General features: G+C 42.2%; 1 protein-coding gene and 1 pseudogene across 1 annotated transcript; one reads left to right on the top strand and one right to left on the bottom strand.

The window, feature by feature from the left end:
* Positions 1-835: 835 nt before the first annotated feature.
* Positions 836-6,179, bottom strand: LOC133922770 (tRNA (guanine-N(7)-)-methyltransferase non-catalytic subunit TRM82-like; annotated as a pseudogene).
* A 4,353-nt stretch (positions 6,180-10,532) lies between these two features.
* LOC133920728 (uncharacterized) lies at positions 10,533-11,362 on the top strand. Its single transcript, XM_062365324.1, has one exon. The coding sequence runs from the start codon at positions 10,738-10,740 to the stop codon at positions 11,107-11,109; it is 372 nt and encodes a 123-aa protein (XP_062221308.1). The 5' UTR covers positions 10,533-10,737; the 3' UTR covers positions 11,110-11,362.
* The last annotated feature ends 805 nt before the right edge of the window (positions 11,363-12,167 follow it).

Raw genomic sequence — 12,167 nt, 5'->3', positions numbered from 1 at the left:
CCTTTGAAAACGAGCAATCGAGCCAATTCCCTGTTTCAGCAGAAGTTGCATATGGAAGAACTCAAAGGCAGCCAGGCAGCCATCATGTCGTTGACCATGGGAATTAGCTTTCTTGTGGAGAACTCTAATCTATCTTACCAACCGTGTTCGCCTTTGCATCTCGGCTCAATGGATAAGATTTTTAGGTCAGAATAAGTTCCCACACTTCCCTTGTTTAGCCCTTTTCATCCAGGTCAGAATCGATTCCTAAACTCCTTTTCTTCAGCCATGTTTGGTCCATGGAAAGGAACGCTAACGTCCTATTTGGAACACGGGAATTTCACAGCAAAAATACGGGAACATCCAAAACGCAAGGAATTGCGCTGTTTGATGCAAAATTCCCAAGAAATATATGGAAGATCTCTGCTGATCAAGCGTAGGCGACAATCTATTCTTTTCCACAGCAAGCATTGCACGTGCGGTAGCCGTTCGTTCCAGCTCGGCAGAACCATTGGACACGTCACACTGCAGCGGTACACGGAAGCTTTCGCAGGAGCAAAAGAAACAGAAACCTAATCCTCACCGGCGTCACGTCGGCGACCACGTCGTAATCCTCACTCACTTTTCTTTGATCGATCTTTGCGTCCCGGCCATGGCATCAGTCTGAGATCGCGACAACGGGGCAGATCAGGTCGCAGTTAAATCAGCCGCAATTTGATGCCTCGCAAAAACCATCTCCTCAAATAACACGATAAAACATGCAATTATTGGCTTCGGCAACATACGCTGACAAGCAGTGAAACGGACAGGAAAACTACACCATTTTTACTTCAGTAATCTGCATGAGTTCCTGTCATGCCAATGGACCATAGAAAATGATTGATAAATTTGCTCTTACAGTTGTTGATACAATCCCTGTGTTTCAAACTAGTAATGGTACAACACAGCTGCAAAGACCTGTCTGTTCTATTGTTTTGTTGAAACCACAGGTTGAGCTAGTTCTTGATCTTCTTGTCGTTTCTGCCTCTTTTCCTCTGCTCCCTTCTCTCTTCCGAGTAGTGCTTCCTCACCAGCATCTTATTCATTGAAACTCTCAGTGCAGCCAGCACTGAGGCTAACACCTCCTCTTGCTTTGCAATGTCAAGGCTTCCTTGCAGCGCCACAATGAGCTTCTCACCGTGTGGTACTTCACTGTCTTCAAGGATTGCAGGACCATTGTCAGAAGAGGATAATAGATCCTTTTAGAAGCGGGGGTGATTCTTAAACGGGTTAATAACTGGGAGGTAGCATGGTTAGGCATGTTTGATGCACCCATGACAGTCCACAGGAGTTCTGCTGAGGAGCTGGAAGCTAAGCTAGTAAGAATATAGCTCTTTTCCATTGTAATCACCTACAATTGGATTAGATGCAGCGGCTCATCAATACGATAGAAAATAAGTGGATATTGTCAAACAGCTGAGACACAAAAGACTTCTATCGCAATTGAACCCCACAAGATTATTCCAATTTCTATTTGAGTTTGAAATCTTACGATTCATTTCTAGATCCAGTAAGACTGTTCGTGATAAATCTCAACTAGCTAGTAGGACTGACATATTCACATACAAGTCTTACAGCAAAGTAGGGCACATGGCAAGCTTTTTGGCCAGTAAACGAAGTACAATAAAACCAGCTAGAAACTAATGTCATTGCTACAAGCCTGGAGATGGCATGAAAAAAAATTCTAGGATCAACAGCTAGAAACTAACAAGTAGCGAGCATCAGCACTGATCCATGAAAAAATGTCACCCAGCTACTGACCAGTATCGACAGTGTCCATGGTCGGTAAATCTTGTTTAGAAACAAGGCCTAAGTCATGGTTTTGTTTCCATGTCAGTTATCTTGAAGGCCATAAAAATTGCCTACCAAATAGACGTACCTTTAGAAAAGATAACTTCTTTCCTATTAGATCACATGCTAAAAGCATTATGCCATTGAAACTGAAGTATGAAATAAAAACAACATGTTACTGAGCACAATAAATTCCATCACTTTCTTGGAGAACCACCACATGAGCCATGCTTACCTGAATAGCTACAGCAACCAACTAGCCATCATTACTCAGACATATATCTGCAATGGCTAGATTTTTGTCGTCAGTTTCGCTTGGCTCTAAGAGTTAACCCACCTGCAAGTAGTTTTAAGAACAGTTATATATAAAAAGTACCTTGAAAAATGATGAAAACTGGTAATAGACAAATTGTATATTAGTGTTCTCCTCACAATGATTAACGTGTAATTAAGTTGATGAGCCATACAATGAAGCTATGAGAGAGAGTTATTGAGCATCGTCTAAGAAGAATGACAGGCACTACCAAAAACCAAGTTAGTTTCATGTCTGAGAGGTTGACCATGAAAACAATTTTCTTGATAAGACAACTTATGGAGAGATATAGGGGCAGTTTTGTTAGGGGCCAAAGGAAGCCAAGCTAAATAAAATTTGACCTCTATTTGATTTGAGACCAAACTTCGGTCATGCTTCGAAAAAATTTGGCTGGCCAAAATTTTTCTATAGGCCATATCTCAGCAAATCTCGGACGGCCAAATCGTCCGCCAAAATTTTTGGCTAGCCAAATTTTGTTTTGGCCTCAAACCAAACGCCATTTTGGCAATCAAAATTTGGCACTGTCTTGATTGGCCTCTGGGCAAATTTTGGCTTGGCCTATTGGGGCCAAAAACCAAACAGCCTCATAGGGAACAAAAGAAGGAATTGCACATGGTTTTCATTGATTTGGAGAAGGCTTACGGTAAAATACCAAGAAATGTCATGTGGTGGCCTTGAAGAAACAGAAAGTCCCAACAAAGTACATTACCCTCATCACGAATATGTACAATAACGTTGTGACAAGTGTTCGAACAAGTGAAGGTATCACCGATGACTTTTCGCTTAAAATATGACTACATCAAGGGTCAGCTTTGAGCCCTTATTTATTTGCTTTAGTGATGGATGAGGTCACAAGGGGCATTCAGGGAGATATCCCTTAGTGTATGCTCTTTGCTGACGATGTGGTGCTAGTTGATGAGAGTAGGATAGGGGTTAATAGGAAATTGAAGTTGTGGAGATATACTTTAGAATCAAAAGGTTTTAAACTTAGTAGGAACAAAACCGAGTATATGAAGTGTGATTTCGGTGCTACTAGGTATACGGAAGAAGATGTTAGTCTTGGTAAAGAGGTGGTTCACAAGAAGGATACCTTACCATATTTGGGATCGATGCTACAGAAGGATGGTGATATTGATGAAGATGTTAGTCATATAATCAAAAATCAGATGGATGAAATGGCGTCAAGCTTCTGGCATCCTCGGTGACAAGAGGGTGGCACAAAAGCTGAAAGGTAAGTTTTATAGGATGACGATTCGACCCGTAATGTTGTATGGTGCTGAATGTTGGCCAACTAAAAGGCGACATGTTCAACAGTTAAGTGTAGCAGAGATGATTCGACCCGTGATGTTATATGGTGCCGCCGAATGTTGGCCAACTAAAGGCGACATGTTCAACAGTCAAGTATAGCAGAGATGCGTAAGTTACGACGGATTTATGGCCATACAAGAAAGGATCAGATCCAAAATTACGATATACGTAATAGGGTAGGGGTAGCGCCAATTGAAAAAAAGTTTGTCCAACATCAGTTGAGATGGTTTGGACAAATCCAACGGATGCCTCCAGAATCACCTGTGTATAGCGGGATACTGAGGCGTGCTGATAATATAAAGAGAGACAAGAGTCGACCAAACCTAACATAGGAAGAATCTATAAAGAAAGACTTGAAAGAATATAATATCTCCAAAGAACTATCAACGGATAGAAGTGCGTGGAAGTTAGCAATCCACGTGCTAGAACCATAACTTATGCATAAGTCTCTTTGGACCGTTATTACTTCTATTTTTTTAACTATTACTAGTACCTCTATTATCATTATTGTTTTCATATCATCTTTTTAGTTGAATCTTGTAAGTTTCATCTCTAGCCTACCTCAACTTGCTTGGGACAAAAGCTGTTGCTGCTACTGCTGTTGTTGTTCTTTTCACAAAGGATGCAAAGAGATACCTTCCATATGCTACCTTGTCTATGACTTGACATGTATCAAGGAGATACCCATTTATGTAGTCCCACAGGAAAACCTAAACAATGAAACAACATTAGAAGGAGCTTGTTGAGAGAAATATACATGTCAGAAAAAGAAAGTCTATGTACCCACAGTTGAATCACCGCCTCCTGATATAAGAAAGCTCTGACCTTCTGATATGCGTGTGAAGGCGATGTGTGATACAAAGCTGCAAGAAAGCCAAGAAGTGTCACAGCCATTATCAACCACATCAACTAAAATATGTGGTAACTTTTAGCTCTGGAACTTCTATAATTGGAATCATGATAAACTAAATTCAAAGTCCTATAGATACTAAAAGAACATGAAACCAGATTAAAACTGTAAAATGAATAACGATGGCATCCTACACCAAACATACTGTATGACTGTATGTCCAAGGCAAAAGCTCTGTATTTCATGGCCCCCTTTTAGAGGATTCTTCGGGAATAATGTGACCTGGAAAATTAATTGCAACAAAATGAGGGAAATAGTCTAGAAATATAGTCCATTTATGCAATCAATACAAAAAACAGAAGTCATACTCAGATTTTAAAGTCCCGGTCAGTAGTAGCAATGAACTGGCCATCTGGTGAAAACTTCTGCAATCCCAAGCAAATGATATAAGCATGATTAATTATATGGGACATGAAAGGAGCAACTCACAACAATGAGGGGTGGAAAACTTTTTGGATCGTTAATAGGTTTAATCATGTTTTACTAAAATTAATATAGGAGATACAAATATATACCACAGATAATAAAGAAAGTAAAGACTTGTTCATACCATGCTCGTGATAATACTGCAATAGTGACCAAGAATTAACACAGGTTTGTTATCAACTGAAACCTGCTCTCCACCATCATCCCGCACAGTGACTAACCAAACAACACCAAATTTATCTGCAAAAGTTACATACTGGTCATCGTTGCTAATAACAACCGCACTGATCCTCTTCTCCGAAGTTCTGCAAGTGAAAGTATTGCAACACATTCATATCCACGCAGGAAACATAAAACGAAGTTTATGAAATTTTATAACAGAATTAAAAATAACAAGCTGCTGATAGGGCGTTTTTCAGTTGAATCATGTCAATTGCACAAACATATTATATATTTATTGCAACAGAACAAAGTTCATAGACTACGGATACTGCAAACTTAAAGGCCCATTGATTTGGTGTCAATTGTGTTAGTCACATTGAGAACAGAACAACAATGTGTGGCACTTACATAGTACTGATGCAATGCCAAGAATCAGTCTTCCAAACCTTCACAAGCTTGTCATCACCAGCAGATGCAAACAAAGCACCATTCGCACTAAAGCAGATAGCTCTTATAGCATCCGAATGAGAACGACCGCCACAATCGTCTGACAATGAAACTGCACAAACAGCCCTGGATGCACGAAATAAATATTTATTCGCACATTCCACCAAGTGAAATGAAAAGAGGAATCGCTTGACTTCTCACTGGAACATGTGAATTGCACAGTACAAAAGTAAGCATACGAGAGCCAACCAATTTCACTAATAACAATTTACACAAGCTGCCTCATAAGAATTGCATTTTTACATTGAAAAAGAAGAAAATTCCATTCTTCTACCCATGAAATTAAGTTATACGAGACAACTATAAGATAAGCAATTAGGCTCAGCTCAAAAACGCGCCACCACCCAGCCTCCGCTAAAATCTACCAATAATGTAATCAAAACACGAACTCTTTATACACATGAGATCCAGGGTTAATCAGAAGCAGCGATAGAAGCGAGGAAGGCATTCCTTACTTGAGATCGAACACACGGAGCTCGGGCCCGACGGCGACGGCGACAGAGTGACCTTGCGGGTGGGCGGTGACGAGTGCCGGCGCAAACTCCGCTGCGCCGCTCACCTCCGCCTCCTCGACCGTCGTGTCCTCCATTGCAGCAGCACCAGCAAGCGAGGGGGCTTGGAGCCTTGGATTTCGAATCGAGCGCGAGATGGGGGATCCGAGGTGGGGGAGGGATTCAGGGATTAGGATTTATGTGCACGTCGCTCGTGGGGCCCACAGGCCAGTGTCATGGCTTGGTTGAAGTCTGCACATACTGACTTATCTCACCTGTTTACACCTCCCTCACCACCTTATGACATCATCAATGGTTATAGATACCTTATTATCTCTTATCTGATAGTGTATATTTTTTAAAATTTAAGCGAGTCTCATCGTTTATAATTCTCTATACATCACCGAGAAGAGAGGTGTTGAGATAACTTGCAATTACTAGCTCTTTATCTCTCATCTTCAATAGCCAGTACTTACTCCTCTCTATCCTTTGTGAGATATGGGAAATCATGCTAGTCACAATATTAAAAAATGTGCTCTCTCAGCTAAGATATAGTAACTATCTCTAACCATTGGAGATGCCGACTCATCTATCATTTGATTTTTCTTACACACTCTATGTTTTTTACCTACTTTTTAATATGAATCTCAATATAAATAAATGATCTTGATAAATCATATACAGTAGGTCATGTGAAAATTTCCCTTTATAAGTTGCTTCCCAAAGGCCATAGTTTGTTGGTCTTGGCCCTCCATGAACACTCGCCCTGTTAGTTCTTACATTTTATTTTTCTTTCCCCTAGAAATAGTCATTGCTATCTAGGAGCATAAGTATCCGTTCGATCTAAAATATAAGTCATTTTTAAGATCTTGTCAGATAAAATTATATTTACTTTGACAATCAATATATAAAGAGTTATATAGATTGACAACGTGGGACTGATGTATAGATTCATCATGAAAAATATTTATATGATATGTAATTCCTTTTCTTTGGAATAAATTTTCATATAAATTGGTGGTTAAACTTTTACCTTCAAGACTGTGACAATGTCTTCAAAGACTTACACTTTGGGAGCGCGTCCAGGTCTGTAGCGGCTATTTGATTTAATGCTCAAGAGTACCAAAGGTTGCCATTCAAGATTTGGCCACCATTTAATTTGATGCGGAAAGGTTGGTAAAACAGCCACTTTATTTGGCGACCTAGTTCACTTTCCGTCAAATTGTGGCTTTGGTTTTGGAGTGTCAAATTTTTATCTTAGCTTCTATATATTTCATTTGAACAACTAAAGTGATACCACTCGGTTTCTTTTTATACAACATATTAGGATAAAAAAAGTCTTCAAAATATACTTGGACAAGTAATTTCTCTTGCAAGATATTATTTATTATTTAACAGCGTTTCCTCACGGCAAGATCTTTGTTGGAGACCTGAGGGGTACGGGACGGGAGCTCGAACCCCCTATCAGCTCGGCTCCATCCGGGAGCGTTGCCACCGAGCTCCATACTTATCCGCTTCGCAATATATTATTGACCGCTACAAAATGATATTGATATTGTATATTATTGACCGCTATAAAATCAATATCATATTAAAAAAATAGTGAAATATGAATTTAATGTTATAACTTTGTATACTGAACATAGACATAATTTGACTATTTAATAGTCAAAACTTGCGAAGCAGCTTGACTTTTGCAAATCCTAGTACGTGTAAAAAGAGAGAGGGAGTACGAAGTGAACGAGGACTCGAGGTGGCCTCCGGTGACGGCGTTATTGACGGCCATGGCAGGTCCCAGGTGTGGTCAGGTGTTTTCTCGACGAGGAACATCTTGTTCGCTGCGCGTTGGCATGTTTCAGTTAGCGCACAGTGCACTGCCGAGTGCTGTCAACTCGTCAGACGTCCTCCGCAGTGCGCCGTATTCAGAGCCCATCCTGACAGTCTGACAGAACGTGCGGCGCCGATGATGTGCCGCCGCCGCAACGGCTGAGACAAGGGAAGATCATCACCAGCAGATGCATGCATGCTCGCAACAGGGCGCGAGGATGAGACGAGTCACTATCGTCGATCGTCGCGGCGGCTCACCCAACAAGCATCTGTCACGACTCACCCGGCCGTGTCTTCTCGCACCTGGACTTCCGTGTCTTCTTGATCGACGATGGGAGTCGAGGCTGATCGCTTCAAGATGGGCTTATGTCATCTACAGCATATATTTTAAAAATTTATTCTTTATAATATTATTATAAAATTTATTAACACTATTACAGTATTTTCTATTTTTTACATCTTCAACAGTTATCCCTATTTTCTACTTTTTATTATTTTTCATCTCTTTTCAAACTCACGGTCATCCTCTGTTCACCCTACCACAGTGATACGGCCTCCTCTCCTGATCGCAAGTTTACGGGCGTCTTCCTTGGTCCTCTGTCCCTGTAGCAGTCAATAACGCATCTACTGGAGCCGCTTGCAGGCTGTCTCCGATCCATATGTGACGTCGGAGAGCCCTGTAGCACTCAATGCGTATCTGTTGGAGTTGGTCTAAGCATGTATGCGCCATGTCCATGCAGTGCCATGTCAAGATGGGCTAAGCATATATGTGCTTTATGTTGTTTCGCGTGATATATTGCAGTACTCATTTCGTTCAAAAATACAAAACGTATTTTATTTTTAAAAAATTAAATTTTATATATTTTGATCAATAGCTAGTCAAATTATAAGTATATTTTGTTGAATTGGTCTCAGCACCTAACGAACGTAAACAGAAAGACTGAGAGATGAAGGGGAGTCTCGTCCCCATACGTGTTACGATCGGAGGCGTAACCAGCACATGATTATAGTCCCGAGTTGAGCAACGCCATATAAATAAAGTGATCTAAGCGCTTAGCGGGTTGAATCCATCAAGTAAGGTTCTAAACACCATAACAACTCCTTCCTGATCCTAATGTGGCGTTGAATCGACTCGTAGACCACCGCCACCGGCCACCAGCTGCATCGATTACGTACGAGCATCACCGATGAACTGCATGGCATTAACACCTCAGCACCGACAACCACACTGACACACATATCTACTTGTCGATCTGCCTCAAGATACCTTCAATTGGCTAATGGCTTCATCGGGCTTCGATAAGTCTATCGCTTCTGCTATGATGTTATAATACATATTCAACTCTAGGGCTAGGCATGATGATCTAAGATGTGTTTAAAAGTTTTGTAACATATTTAGTGTATAAAAATTATATTATTAGATTTATATTTCAAAACGCTTTAACACTATATTAGTTTTATAGCTAAAAATTATATATTTTGTGAGAAAGTAATGGTCAAATCTAACTTTGAAGATCAAGCCAAAATAAAATACTTCTTGTATTCTTGAAGAGAGGGAGTATGTTGGATTGTGGTTGTGTGCATCTTTATTATGTATAAGTCGAAAGTAAACCCTTTTACTATTGTATCAACTGTTGTACATAGTTAAAAGTAAATTTTTATATAGTTGTACTCGCTTCATACAATAATAAAAATTAATAAAGTTTCCTTTTAAAAAAACATGCGAGACGACCAGGGAGGGATACGACGTCTCGTTTCGTATCGGCTATATGCTGCACAGCACTCGAGTTGAGTGGATCGCTCACTGCACGATCGCGTCGGGTTCGGTACGACGAGTCCATCAACCCTCTCTCTCCTTTCTGTCTCGAGACCAATACAATGAACCAAGCAATTTCTACGAAGAGAGACGGCGGAGTTCGTGTCCAAGAGTTGTGGTGAACCGTTGCGACCAACACCTGCTCGTCAGAAGGGTCATCTCTGAATCACCAACATGTACTGTACCCAGAATCTGCCAAGTGTCACGAGCCCTTCTGGGCTGTTCCTCGGTGCTAGCCAGATGGCAGCATTAGTTAGATTCCACAAACACGCATGCGTGTGTGGCGATATGTCTTTGCTGCTGTAGCTGCAGACTCTGCATGCTCGATTAATTTGGAGGGTATAAACATACCGACCAATTTTTTGAAAACTTTATACGATGTTTGATCAGATGGATTCCACAAACACGCATGCCCTTTGACAGAAGCAAGTGCATGGAATAATATCGGCAACCTGACGCTTTTCCTGCGGACAAGGGCAGAGACCAAACACTTCCTCACACTTTATTTGACTCAAAAACTTTTAAAAAAAGAAGTCCATGTTGACAACGAACACCATTAAAAATTAGAGCAGGAGGAGGAGAAAAAGAGAAAGTGAAGGTGGAGGAGGAAGAGGAGGAAGAGGAGACTACCCACAGGTCTGCTTCCACCATTGACTATACGGTAACAGTTCTTGATGCTTCTTTGTCCCCTTCTTTCGAGGGCAGGACACGCGTCTGTACTGTGCGTACTACCAGTCATCTTAGCATGAGAATAGTAGTGAGAGGAGTAAATGGCCTAGCAATCTTAGCATGCATCCGATTATCCGATCCATGTGCCGAAAAGGTTGTCTTTTCCCGCGAAAACTATGTGATTAACTGTGCCGGTCGTCAGACAGCGAAAGGTGCCATGCAAGCATCGGCATCAGGTACTGCTATAGCAGAGTCCTCCTCTCCTTCCCAAAACCATATAAACACGCCAAGCTAGGCGACCATGAGAATACAGCGCGAAGCTCCGCTTCACAAGCAAGAACATTAAGCTAGCTGCACCCAAATCTCAAAATAATTAGCATCTTTGATCACACACGTATAGAGAGTTCTTGCAGCTCAGGAACTGATCAAAAAGCTTCCTTGGTGGTCGGCTGTGTTGCTGCGTGATCAAGAAAGAATTCATCAGTGGAGGGGTGTAGGCATGGAGGTGGAGGCGATGAGCTGCGAGTGCTGCGGGCTGGACGAGGAGTGCACCGGCGAGTACATCGGCGGGGTGAGGGCCTACTTCGGGGGGAGGTGGCTGTGCGGGCTGTGCTCGGAGGCCGTCAAGTACGAGGCCGGCAAGTGCGCGAGCGCGGGCGCCGCGCCCGACGTGGAGGAGGCCGTGCGCGCGCACATGGCCATCTGCCGCATGCTGAAGAGCGGCGGCCCCGCCGGCCGCGTCGCCGAGGGCATGCGCCAGATGCTGCGCACCGCGTCCTGGAAGAAGGCCTCCTCCTCCTCCACGTCTTCGAGGCCGTCGCCGTCGCCGCGGGAGCACCACCGCGCGTCGCCGGTGTCCGTCTGGCTCTGATCGCGAGGGAGGCCTAGTGCTCGGTTCTTGTGAGGTGCACGCTAGCTTCGTCTTCATCTCGCCTCGCGATGCACTGGTATTAGCGTTCTTGATAGATCGCCATGGGTGTCTGCAAATTCTACGTAAGTTTTGATCCCAGTGGAGTTACTTAATTGTGGTAAACGAGGTGTACATATATGTAAGGATTAATCAAACCTTTGATATGATGGCTTTGATCTATCAAGAAATCAAATAGCTTATATGCATCAGTTATTTAAAATGAGCTGGTTCTTCTTGGCTTCGATTGTTCGATTAAACTCGAGCACACCTCTCTCTTCTCCGGCGACGAGGCAATCTCCGGCGCCCCGGCGCGGCAGCTTCCCACCCCATCCGGTGGCCTGCTTCGTATGTGCGTAGTTTACCGTCTGACTTTCTTGGTACGGCGGTGCCGAGCATTGGACGCTGCGGCCGCAGCGGAGCCGGTCCGCTCCGGCGTTCTCCGTGGTGGCCACGGCGCGCGAGCATGCCCGTTCTTGGCTCGCTCAGGCTTTCCTAGAACTGTTCGATCAACCTTCGACGGTCTGGATGGAGAGGGACCATCCATGCATTTTATAGAAAGTTCCATTAAAAATTGTTATTTATATTTACACCGCAGTCGGGTCGCCGCACCAATAATCCACAAGCCGGCACCTGGTTCCTGAATTAAGAGAAAATGAACTATTTATCACTGGATAGTGATTGATTCAATGATTCGCTATCGAAAAGATTTGGTTTTCTTTCATGCTATAGAATAGTTAGTTTTCTTTTTTTTATACCATCAACTCTGTTAGACAGGTCATGGACCTCTGTTAGATGGAGTAAAATGACCATTTGTCTCTATTTTAGTATTCGAGTAATTTTTCTTATGCTATTGTGAATTATTGACTAAATTTCTGTTGCTAATTTGCGGTAAACAAAAGCTAAAAGAAGTTGTTTTCAATGCTCAGTTTAAAGTTGGAAAAACAAATTGAATATATGTTGCACGTACAATTTGTTTAAATTTGAAAAGAAACAAATGGAATATATACCGAATGTACAGT

This window comes from Phragmites australis, chromosome 6 (assembly GCF_958298935.1).
Source record: "Phragmites australis chromosome 6, lpPhrAust1.1, whole genome shotgun sequence".
In the NCBI taxonomy this organism is placed as follows: Eukaryota; Viridiplantae; Streptophyta; class Magnoliopsida; order Poales; family Poaceae; genus Phragmites; species Phragmites australis.
This window is presented reverse-complemented; position numbering and strand designations above follow the sequence as displayed.

Coding starts and splice junctions, on each gene's coding strand:
- LOC133920728 (XM_062365324.1), top strand. CDS start 10,738: ATGGAGGTGGAGGCGATGAGCTGCGAGTGCTGCGGGCTGGACGAGGAG.